We start from the raw sequence: 13,230 nt of genomic DNA, 5'->3' as shown, positions 1-13,230 counted from the left end.
ACTGTCCAACCGGTAAAACATGTCCTCTTCACTTTATTTATAAATATATATTTATACTGTCCAACCGGTAAAACATGTCCTGTTATCTTTATTTATATATTTCATACTGTCCAACCAGTAAAACATGTCCTGTTGTCTTTATTTATATATTTCATACTGTCCAACCAGTAAAACATGTCCTCTTCACTTTATTTGTAAATATATATGTATACTGTCCAACCGGTAAAACATGTCCTGTTGTCTTTATTTATATATTTTATACTGTCCAACCAGTAAAACATGTCCTCTTCACTTTATTTATAAATATATATTTAGACTGTCCAACCAGGAAAACATGTCCGGTTGTCTTTATTTATATATTTTATACTGTCCAATCAGTAAAACATGTCCTGTTGTCTTTATTTATAAATATATATTTTATACTGTCCAGCCAGGAAAACATGTCCTGTTGTCTTTATATATTTCATACTGTCCAACCCGTAAAACATGTCCTCCTCACTTTATTTATAAATATATATGTATACTGTCCAACCAGTAAAACATGTCCTTTTGTCTTTATTTATTTTATACTGTCCAAACAGTAAAACATGTCCTCTTCACTTTATTTATAACTATATATTTAGACTGTCCAACCAGTAAAACATGTCCTGTTGTCTTTATTTATATATTTCATACTGTCCAACCAGTAAAACATGTCCTGTTGTGTAGACAGGTCCTTATTTATGTATTCATGTTCTACCAGTCCAATATGACAGTCAGTTGAAATGAACCTTGTTGTAAGAAAACTTGTTTAATTAGTTAGGAATCTATTTTGATGCATTTTCCCGTAACGTTAAAAACTGTGGGTGAGTGTTTCCCAACGATGACGTCCTCAAACAACTCAAAGCTTCAGTTTACTGTCACAGAGGAGAGAGGAAACTAGAAGATATTCACATTTTAGAAACTAGAATCAGAGAATTCATTTAGTAAAAAATGACTCAAAGCGATTACGCAATTATCAAAATAGTTGGCACTTAATTTAATAGTTGACAACTGATAGATTAATCAATTATTCTCTAGCTCTAGTGCCGGTAGAAGCAAATGTCAAGTGAAAGCTAGCTGCTGGTACCCCCCCCCCCCCCTCCCCCCCCCCCGGTGAGGCTGACAGAGCCTCGCTATAGTACAACACACACAGTGGTGCAAACCTAAAGTGAACACTCCTGAGGGCGGTTCAGTTACACTGTAACACACTTTGACCTTAAAGCAAACTATGAGTTCCCATGACAACCGAAGCAGGGATACTGCTGTCTGACGCACTCATAATAGCACTTCTGATTAAAGTGCACATTTAGATTTCCACCCATGCCACAGCGCTGCTGTGAGCGATCATATGTGTGAACACAATCCCACATGCCTGAGTGCGTGTGTGATTGTGTGATAATGCCCGGTCAGTCTCACAGGCACCGTGCATAATCGCTTTAGGGCGGGAATTGCACAACAATGTGGGTCTGGGTAATGCCTGTGGTTTGGGGCCCTCAGCAGTGAGCGGTCCCGTAAAAGTGTTTCTCTCCTCGCTCCCTGTGTGTCTGCACTGCAGCCAGTCCACACACACGCTGAAGCTAGGAGGAGTTGATATGCACCCACGTTTTTCACGTTAAAAAAAGGCGTTAAGGGCTTTCACTTCTCATTTGAATGATGAAATTATTCAAAATCCATACAGCAGTTCCTCTTCTCACACTGTAAATTCAATGCTGAGACCTTCCTGTTAACCCCACGGGAGATTTTTCAAACGTTTCTGACCGATGAGAAGTTGTGGTAGACAGAGCAACAGCATATTCTGTGAAAGAAACTGCCAGGCCTGGGCCAGCGCTCAGCCAAACAGAAGATCACGTGCTCTGGGCCTGCTACTTCCAAACCCGCACGGAGAAAAACAATGTGACTCATCCCAAATGACTGTTTACCTGACCACGCCGCTGGATGTCAACTGGTGTCTTTTTTTACTCCTGAGTAGTGCAGCCTGCATGGGCACCTTCTCTACTCTCGGCTGGTATCTGTTTTTTGTATACCACTTACACTCTCTGAGCAGTTACTGGACTCTATACTCACTCAATGATCTGTCCTCAGGTCCACATCCAGAGAAAGAACCGACAAAACAAAACTCTGGCGGGAGTGCTGCGTGGGGGTGTGAGGCCAGTGTCGGAGGTGGGTGGAAACGCGTACACATTTGACATCATTTGTTCATTCACTAAATTAAAGGGGCACTTTACTGGGATTTTCCTGGGTCCTTTGCGGTGAGATAAAGGCTGCAGTAGATAAGGTTCAGGTTACCAGCTGTAGAAGCAGCTGTGTCTCACACTATAGTTAGCCATTACTCACTCAGTATAAATACAGTTTAATAGATCATGCTCATATTAAGTACGTTCAACTAGAGCCGGGCAATATATCAATAATACATTGATATCATGATATGAGACTAGATATCATCTTAGATTTTGGATCGTGATATGGTAATATGGCATAAGTGTTGTCTTTTCCTGGTTTTAAAGGCTAAATTACAGCAAAGTGATGTCATCTGTCATTGATTGTTGTGATTGTTCTATTATTATCCTTCACCCACTTAGTCATTATATACACATTACTGATGATTAGTTATCAAAAATCTCATTGTGTAAATATTTGTGAAAGCACCAACAGTCAACACTACAATAACATATCAATATCAAGTTATTTGGTCAAAAAAAATGTAATATTAGATTTACTCCAAAGCGGCCAGCTCTATGTTCAACTTTATTTTCATCTGTCTTATAAAATTGGTTCCAAGTAGGTAAAGTGTTTTGAGCTCTGAATCTAACAACTTTAAAAAAGAAAAAGCAAAAACAACTTAACATTCAAATAATAATTACAGAGATGAATACAACATATCCTTAATTCTAGCCTATGATCTAAATAAATCTATTAGGGATTTCAACAGCAATCAAATTCAACAGCTGTCTAATGACGGAACGAAGCACTGAATCTCATGTTACAACATTTCCAACAATCATAATATGTTAGGAAAGATGTTTTTCTTTCAGCTGTCAAATATTCCTCATTCAAAGGCTCAGATGGATGCAGCTGGAAAGTTCTGGATGCAGGAAAAAGCCTCGACTGAGTTCTGTGGCTGAACATCTGGAACATCAAAAAGCATATCAACTCCACTGTGGTTGTTTTGTTCTGTGGAGCAACAGCAATCTCCATTATTGCCACTTTAAAGCCCAACTTATTTGCATGTTACATTACATGTTCTGCATGTTTTAGAGGGGACGAAAACCATTGAGTTCACAACACAGTGTGGCATGGAGAGCAATGACACAACTGAACGTGAACCCGTAAAGCCTCTTGGACTCAGACAGGCAGACACACAGACATGATGTGCTGTGTGTGGTATGCACGTCTCACAGCTTCTGCCCGATGGATTCCTCCGATGGCCTCCTGGACCATGCTGGAAAGGTTTACTGTGAAACATTGACCCAGACACATGGAGTCAATTGTCAATACTCGTTTAAAGTTGGAGTGATGTGCTGGCATGGGTGAGTGCGAGTGTAGCTGGATCCATAAATAAACACGTGTGTGTCACACGCAGACATAATCACTATTTGATACCCCTGCTTTCTTTTTTATTTCCGTCTAGTGAGGTTTCGAGGTCATTAATATCCTAAAAATTTCCCGGAAAAGGATGAGACAGCTCAAAAAGTAATGCGGGCTGGAGGTAAAAAATGTGGACGGGGCGAAGGCAAAACCCGGTTTGAAATAATCTACAGGGTTAAAGTTTCCACTGTTTCCCAACAATAGGGGGAGGCACAGTTACGTCACTTTGAACATTCCACTATTTTCCACTCATCTACATCACAGACAAACATTCACTGGTTCTTCTGAAATGGGAGAAATGTGTTGTTAGGGCTGGGCGCTGATCTCGATATGGGATCGCGACACAATTCAGTGATTAAATTTGGACATATTTTCCTCGATATGGATCTAGCAGCCTATCACACAGCAGAAATAAACGCCATTCCATTTCAGAAGGTGGCTGTAATGTGCACCAAAATTTGTTTGCCAACCGCCAAAGAACGAGGGCATGGGCACGAAAGCAACGGTGAACGTGAACTTGTGTCATCCTCCAAAGCTGAGGACGTTGTTGACAGAAAAGGTAACCTCTCAGACAGGTTGCTCACGTCACATCTACGTCTTCAGGCTCAGTTGGAGGCTGCTCAGTAAAGTTCAGCATCACCAGGAAAGAGCTTCTAATAGACTTCCCCATAGACAGCTGAAGACTTCACTGGTCTCCGTCCAGAGGACAGGGTCTTTTGGTCCATTTCTTTAACTGTCTATGGCGTTAACCAAGGCAGGAAACAAATAATCTCTCTGGTGGACAGACCATGCAACACCAACACTAACAGGGACGTTGTAGAGCGTCCTCTAGTGGACAGACTATGCAACGCCGTCCCTAACAGGGATGTTGTAGAATGTCCTCTGGTGGACAGACTATGCAACGCCATCACTAACAGGGACGTTGCAGAGCATCCTCTGGTGGACAGACTATGAAACGCCATCACTAACAAGGACGTTGTGGAGCGTCCTCTGGTGGACAGACTATGCAACGCCATCACTAACAGGGACGTTGTGGAGCGTCCTCTGGTGGACAGACCATCACTAACAGGGACGTTGTGGATTGTCCACCTCTGGTGGACAGACTATTACTAACAGGGACGTTGTGGAGCGTCCTCTGGTGGACAGACCATCACTAACAGGGACGTTGTGGAGCGTCCTCTGGTGGACAGACCATCACTAACAGGGACGTTGTGGAGCGTCCTCTGGTGGACAGACCATCACTAACAGGGACGTTGTGGTTCCTCCGATCCATCGTGTGGTCCACATATAAAAAATGAATGCGATCGTTGTCCCAGCCTTTACTTTTGTTTACATTATTTGCATTTACTTTACTAACTTGTAAATGTTTACATTTAGATGTTATTCAATATATTCTTTTATCACAAAATATACTCTAAATCAAGCCATGTTTGCACAGTTAAATGTTACATTGTGTTATTCTATTTTTATGTTAATAAACTATATTCTAAAGTTTAATTAATGATAATGGTTATTATCAGGATACTCTTCAAACTACCAGCATTATCAAATTATACTGATCAATATGGAAATATCATATTCATCATCATATTATTTTTATATTTATATTTATATCTCCCAGCACTACGTATTGTTTTTTTATTGTTATAAATGAACAGACTTTGGGTTTTGAACTTTAAAGATGTCACCTTTGGTTTTTGGAACTTGTGATGGGGATTTCCAGTCTTTTGTGACTTAATATACACTCAACAATTTGTAAATTAAAGAAATAAGAAATCAATAAGTTAACAGAGAGCGAAGACTAACAGTGTTCATCAATACTTCTCACTGCTGCTAACGGTGTCCATAGCGATTTGGCACATCAAAGCACAAGTGTGTGTGTGTGTGTGTGTGTGGGGGGGGGGGGGGCAGTTTTAAGGAGATACCGGATTGAAATCAGATGGGGGAGAGGAGGAAAGCCACAATAAAAAACATATAAAAGCCTGTGCAGAAATGTTCCGTGTCGGCCTGTCTGTCTGCCATCGTGTCTGTCCGGGCATCTGCCAGCAGCAGGGCTTTAATTATGAGGCCCAGGTTATGTGCACGCGCACACACACACACACACACACACACATCTCTAACACAGTGCCTCACAGTTCCGCTGACTAACCAGTGGCACCAGACTTTGGCCTGCGGCTCCCTGATTCCAGTAAATGTCTTGTTATGCAACTCCTAACAAGTGTCACCCAGTCTGAACTTAGAGCATTTTTTTGAGTCTCTGCTTCTCTCTCTCTCTTTATCTCTTCATTTTCTCTGAAGACATTAAGCGGTGGGTGGGAATGGGGGGGGGGGGAGTGGGGCAGAGGGGCAGTAACCCTTTACAACACTAAGTGTGCCCTGTTTTATGCATAGGCAGAAATTCAGGAATGAAGAGGCAGGCGGCGCAGGCAGGAAATGGGGAGGAGGGTGAGGAGCTCCCTCAGCTCTTTGCCTGAGAAACACAGCTGCCCCTCATGTCTTGGGGCAGTGCCAAGATCGGACTCCTCGACTGCCTCAGGGGGGTGAGGTGTGTGTGTGTGTGTGTGTGTGTTGAGCCAGTAGAAACAGGAGGACTGCTGTTCTATCCAGCTCCCTGTCTCACTAATACACATTCAGACTTAGAGAAACACACAGTTTGGGATTGGTGATAAAACACAAAACAGAGGTACAAAGGGACTCAAACACATCATTATTAATTAATTAAACCTAAAGCAGTTAGAATTACCCTTTGAAGTAACAATCTCAGAGATTTTCATTTAAATAAATGTCACTATTTATCTCTAAATGAGCTAACATAATGACGACTGAGCCTATGGCCCCATGATGAAAGCCCTTACATTTGCAGTATTCCGTTTTCTATAACCCAGCGGTGGTTGGTCCACCACAGAGGGTAGGCAGAGCTAACTGCCTACACAGAGGGTAGGCAGAGCTAACGCTACTGACTTGCTCCTCAACTGCCAACTGACTGATGTCACACAGGCAACACACTGCTGGATCTCTGAGAAGTGAGATCCAAAAACACACCTTATAATTTACCACATAGGTAAGAGAATGGAACAGAGATCTCTGAGATTGTAACTTTAAGTAGGGCTGGGCGACCCATAAACTGGTACTAATGGGCAGTCCCTTTGATTGACAAGATTTGTTTTGCCTCATCTTATCTATAACTTTTTTTTTAAATCTAGCTATAGTTCAAGCCTGAGTAACCCCATCTGAAAGATATTACATAATATAACGGCTCTGTAAACTACATATCCAGTATAGTTCTATTGCATTGTCAATGGGCGAGATTAAAACCCAGTCTCTTAGGGGTGGGGGAAAAAATGTATACAGCATAGTAGTAATACACAGGCGCCAGGTATGGATCTTTTATAATATCAGTAGGTCAGTTTGGAATTTTTTTTAAATAAATTGCAAAATATTGAAATTCGCAATAATATCGTATCGTGGCCAAAGTATCGTGATGATAGTGTATCGGGAGGGGTCTGGTGATTCCCCCCCCAGAACCTGTCTTGTAATGCAAGCAGCCAGATAAACCCGATGCAATGAATCAGCTACACCAATAAATCAGAGGATGTGAGCATATTGCAGATATTCTGTTATCAGCGTACTGTATATGTCAGCTGATAAGTAACAAGAAATTGCAGACAAAAGACTAAGTTTGGGGTCATTTAGAAACAGTGTCACCAAGGAACACTGAGAAGAATAATTAATAATTATCCTGGCGGACAACGCAAAACGCAAAATGAAGCCTGCAGGTAAGGAGATCCTCTATATGTTCAGATAGAGTCTTTAGTGTCAGTGTAACTAAATTAAAACAACACAACTTTGCATTCTGGACATCAATCATTCACCAGTTAGGTCTCTGGAACCACTGACCCGGTTGAAAAGTCAGAAATTAGGAATACCACCCACCCACACACACACACGTATGTATCCCACCTTGTTACATCCCGACCTATCTGAGCCTCTCCTCTCGCTGATACCTACAGTGTTTACTGTAAGACTATTGGAGTCAATGGGTGCATTTCCATGGTAATGACCCGGGTGTCACTTCCTGTGCAATCTGCTCGGACTTACGTGTTTGTCTGCTGCGGCACAGTTTGTTTTGAGACCCATGGGAGTGTTTACCAGCGTAGGTTGTGGAATTCCAGGTCAAGAGAGCGCCAAGTACAGAGAAAAGCTACAACCCGAATTGATCCTGATACTGACATCAAAGAGCACCTGAGCCATCCTGCTCCACTGGCTGGACCCAAATATTTATCCTGTGGTGACATACGTATGGTAGAGAAATACTAGAAAGAACAGATTGTTTTTTTTGCAGGTATGCAAGGATGTGTGCATAATGTATATTTTGTACTGTTAAAGCTATAGCATGCAACTATTTTATATTATTGAACATGCGTTACATTCCAGTCATTACCAAATGAGCTCTTACAAAGCTAATGAACTCTCTCTGGATTTCTCAGTATGACTATGTTTACAAAATGGTGTGCAAAATGCACGTGTGCAATTTGTGTGTGTTATGCAGCCAGAAACACTGTTTGTAAGACTTGAACTATATGCATTAATAACATTATATGGAGTTAAGAGTACAGGATGAATTAAAAATAAATAAGCAGCTCTGCAGAGAGGTTTGGTGATACATAATTTGGGCCATCTGCTCTTCTTCCTGATGGCGTCCTGTGCCAGGGCCAGTGTCCAGTCCACTCGGAGAGCTTCTCCAAGCCGGTCCCACCTGGCACAACTGTCCTCAGAATTCACACTGTCGCAGACGGCCTGAGAAGTGTGGAGGCTGTCATGACTCAATTCAGACACGACCGACTGTTAAAGGATCAGCAGCGCTAAGAAACAGGCATCGGGCCTCAACCAATTACAGAGCAGACAGCCTTGATCATAGATTAATGGAAACTTCATGTGCTTCAGCCTGTTCCCTTCAAGAGAGCCCCATCTGTTCCGAGAGATCAGTCACATGGAGAAATGATCCGTGGTTAACTTCAAAAAGACTCAACCTAAAGTGAATTACAATCAGTGTTTGAGGGCGTTGAACACTCAGTGGTGCCTCGAAACAAAGCATTTGTGTTGTGCCTGTTGTCATCGTGATCACTGTCTTTACTGCACAAAAGAAGCCACCACAAACATAACACTCCGCCCAATATTTTACACAAACCACACAACGTGTATAGTTCACATTCAGGTGGTTTTATTCTCTCTTGAAGATTGAGAAAGTGAAAATCAAAGTTAATAATTGGTAGTGCTTTTGTTTGAATATGGAAGACCTTTTGCAAAGCTGGTGTCTTCGGAACAAGTTCTGCCGCTCAATTTACATAGTTTTGTGTTTCCATTCAGTCGGAACATGAAAAGGCATACCACAGAATTGTACAGAATAAATATTGCAAAATTTTAAATAGAGAGAATCAATTACTGAAATATTGAATGAAGAATGAAACCAACTGGAGATTACTATTTACATCAAATGGTCATTGAAGAAGAAACAACACAACAAAAAGCACATGGCTGGCCACAAAATTACCATTTAAGATTGTCATCTTTCCCCAGCTTCATAAGTAGCCTAAGAAGAGCCGATGTGTGATAGCCCCCCTGTGTGGAGCCGAGGGCAGCTCTATGAATAACTCCCGTCACAGCAGTGAATGGCACTTTGCTTTCCCACAGTATTACTCAGTCTACACCCCCAACATGGCAGGATAAGCAGCAGGCCCAGGCGGTGGCTGACTGAGCGCCTCTCTCCAAGCCAATAATCACACAATAACTGTTAAATAGACGGAACGACACTGAGAAACTTCACTGTTTATTTAGTCCCAGTCGTTGTCACTGTGACTCGGCTGCATGCTCTGCAACATGTCAATGATCTACTATTGTCTGTAATGATGTCTTAACGACACTCTGCTATATAATAACTTTCTAATTACACTATAACCAGTGAGGATGACTGAGTAAGTGTTGAGTAGCCATGTTTCATGGTCATCAAGGTGCTGGTGCTCCTTGGGCCAAGTCTCCTTCCTCATTAAAAGATCCTTTCATCATTGTAAATTACAAAATGATCATGGGAAAGATGGTCTAATCTTTTAAAGTCTACAACAGTCCTGATTTTCCTCTCTGATATCCTCTGCTTGGCTGACACTGTAGGTGTTTGAAACGTTGCCTTACCACACACTGCCTAAAGATGTCTTCTTCAGATATCCCGGGGTCCTTAAATGTATTCCCACAAGAACGCATTCCTCTTTATTTTGTTTCATTAACAATAAGTATTTAAAGTGCCAATGTGAATGTTAAACTAGGGCTGCACAATTGATTGATTTTGAATTGTGATGCAATTTCTGCTCCTAAAGACCCCAAAAAACGGAGTCATCTCGAAAAACAATCATATTTTGCGCATTACGTTATGCAAGTCACCTCCTGTTTTGTCCTGTGTTCTGAATGGAGGGAAAAGCTCAAACAGGGAAAGCATCAGTGGGAGACTTCACAGTTCAAGGTGTTTCCACTGTTGATTTGTTTCACTGTTTCCGCCTTTCCAAAAGTCAACGAGTTATCATGTAATTGTGATTTCAATATTGACCAACATATTTGTTATTATGGTCCTTTTCATAATCGAGCAGCCCTATGTTAAACAATATAGAATGATCTTATATTGTTTTTCTGGTAGTTGTTGGTGGCAGTAGCTCAGTCTGTAGGGAGTTGGGTTAGGAACCGGAGGGTTGTTGGTTCAAGTCCCCGTACAGACCAAAATACAGAGTGTGGATAGGTAGCTGGACAGATGGACACTGCTAGGTGCTCTTAAACAAGGTACCGTACTCCCCCCCCTCCGTGTGTGTGTGTGTGTGTGTGTGTGTGTTTCCAGGACTGTGTGTAGTGAACTCGCACAAAAACAGTGTGTAAATTGCAATTTCCCCACTGAAGATCAATAAACAGTATACATTGGAAGGACCAAACCTACTTGGACAATACCCCCCCCCCCCATCTGCCCAGTACCTGCTTTGTTTACTATGTGTAGCCTGATTCCCAACACTTAAGGGTTTTTCCACTCTCATATCGTTTGACTGACAGGACTATGTTTGACAGCTCAACATGAGTTTTGCAAACACTGCGGTTAAAATGGATGAATATGGAGCAGGGTGTTGCCGAAAACCGGATTTGTGCTCAGATTTTTTTATTTAAATGGTTAAAAAAAAAAAAACTAGTGCATGGCAAAATTTGGAGGTTTGGACTGAATTATTTTTTGTATCTGTCTTTATGATTCAGTAAGAAACAAAAGAAAAGACATTTTTGCTGACATTTGTGCCTAACATGAATGTGTCACCTCCCAGCACATGACTCAAACATGGGAGCCTGCTCTGACAAGACAAAAAGCCTCCACAACTGCTTTACATTTCACTGGCAACCCAGACAGCCTACAACACAGGGAAGCCGCAATAAATCTCTCAATGTGTGACTACAGGCTCAATATGATTTCCTGCTGGGAGAGTAGACAGTCATTAATTTATTGTCAGACACCACTGAAACTATGTGTCTCCAAAGGGTGGTTTACGCCCTTCAATAGTGTTCAGTGGGAGGGCCTGCCACACCACATCAGAAATTGTAAGTCCCCTCTTGTGTAATGTTTTGGATAGTTTCCAGGACACATGAATGCTTCTGGTATCTCCTTGCGACATAGACGTCAAACACAGATTCATTCAAGGCACACACGCCGATATGGAAAACTGTGATTCAACCTTAAAAATCTAGCATAACTGAAGTAACAGCAGCAGGGAGAGGAGAGCCGTCTAAAAACCTACCAAGTCAGAACTGGGGGGGGGGGCACTGTTGAGTCAGCAGACTCATATAAATCACCTACTGCAGGCAGAAGTCAGATGACTGTCTAAGGTCATGGTTGCAATTGGCCAGTTTAATGGAAATTGCCATGAAATTGATGGATGACATGAGTGGTGGAACATGGTTTCACCAGACCATGATAAACAACTTTACAGATACTTAACTCTTGATGCATGCTTTTTTGTCAAAGATGTGTGTGTGTGTGTGGGGGGGGGGGGGTGACAAGCATAGATGATGGAGATTAATAACAAGCAACTCAGATCTAAAAGCATTATACACAGATACAATAAACCGACTATTAAACGGTACAGAGCAGCCAGCCTTCCCTGGGGGGATGTTACAGTGGTACCACAGGAAACAGAACATAAGAACCCACTGTGTTAAGAACCACAGACACAGCAAAAAGACCCACTGCAAAACTTTGTACGAGAACTGGCACAGGCAGCTGCTTTACCAGGCATAAGGCTGCAAACTCGTCTCATGGATAAAAGAAGTAAAGGTCGCCTACCTTCCAGCCTGCAGAGCTGTTGCTGTCTCCTTTGTCCTTGAAATAAGGCACACTCTTCACCATCCAGTCGTAAATCTGAGAGAGAGTTAGTCGGTTCTCAGGAGAACTTTCTATAGCTTTGGTTATGAGGTCTGCATATGACATATTCCCCCATGCGTTTCGCCGGGAGGAGCTGCTCTTCCTCTGGGCAGCGGCGGCTGCTGCGGCCGCGGCCGCCGGGGACGCCGAGCCGCCCGGGGAGGACAGCAGAGGCACCTGCTGCTGCTGCTGGTGTGGGAGCTGCGGGTTCGGGTGCTGCTGCTGATGATGTTGCTGCTGATGCTGCTGCTGCTGCTGATGTTGCTGCTGATGGTGTTGCTGTGGAGCTGGCTGGTGGACGCAGTTCTCCTGACACTGGAACTCGGTGCACAGGATGACAGGCTTCTGCTCCGCGAAGTCCTCCGTCTCCTCCAGCAGGCTCAGGTTGTTGATGAACTCGTTGCCGGTGGGCTCCTGCTTCACGGACGGCACCGGCGACGACGTGTTGGAGTCGCCCGGGTTGATAAACTCCGGCCGGGGCAAAGGCCAAGTGCACGACCGGGGCCGCGTCAGGGGCTCAAAATCCGGGTCGATTTCCACCAGGTGTGGCTGCTGGGCCGCTTCCGCCATGGTTGAAAGGTGACGGAGCCAAGTATTACAATGTCATGTAAATGTGACGAACGTCGCCCCTCAAGAGTCGCAACTTCGCCTTTGAAATGAGAGCGAATACAAGAGGAATCTGTCCGGGAAACTCGTGCTCCGCCTGGGCGCAAAGTCTACACTGAATGTCACATCCCAAACCGGTAAAACTCTAATAAAACAGTAATAAAAAGTCTGTTTCTCAAAAAGACTTTTCCGCTGAAAACAGCTGTGTGAGCGTCCGGAGTGGGTCTGTTGTTGTTGTCCGGTCGTAGTGATGTCCCGAGTGCGCCCCGTACAGCCTGTTGACTCTGTGTGTTGTACAGCATGTGAGGACTTACTGGAAGTATCAATTGTCAGCTGACACCGCCCACATTTGATTGACACCAGAGGAGCACCAATCAGAAAGTTGGATGAAGAAACGAACCTTGTTTTCATTCTTTCGTCTCGTAAACATCTAATCTGAGGACCAAAAAAGCAACTTTAGTCTGTCAACTGTGTCCCTCTCTCTGATGATATGGCGATCCGCTCTCCGTATTTCATTTCAAAGTAAATGTAGAGATTAGTGATTAGATCATTGCTTTACCTTAGATCTCTGTGTTTGGATGGAT

The 13,230-nt window shown here is 42.9% G+C and overlaps 1 protein-coding gene across 1 annotated transcript in view; it reads right to left on the bottom strand.

Annotated features, from left to right (window-relative positions):
- foxo1a (forkhead box O1 a) overlaps window positions 1-12,952 on the bottom strand; it is a 31,017-nt gene extending 18,065 nt beyond the window's left edge. Inside the window, exon 1 of the mRNA XM_032504141.1 lies at window positions 11,963-12,952. Within this exon, the coding sequence (XP_032360032.1) occupies window positions 11,963-12,610 (648 nt within the window). The 5' untranslated portion in view covers window positions 12,611-12,952. The remainder of the gene's footprint in view (window positions 1-11,962) is intronic.
- Window positions 12,953-13,230: the final 278 nt, after the last annotated feature.

The sequence above is a fragment of the Etheostoma spectabile genome, chromosome 3 (assembly GCF_008692095.1).
Source record: "Etheostoma spectabile isolate EspeVRDwgs_2016 chromosome 3, UIUC_Espe_1.0, whole genome shotgun sequence".
Classification (NCBI taxonomy): Eukaryota; Metazoa; Chordata; class Actinopteri; order Perciformes; family Percidae; genus Etheostoma; species Etheostoma spectabile.
This window is presented reverse-complemented; position numbering and strand designations above follow the sequence as displayed.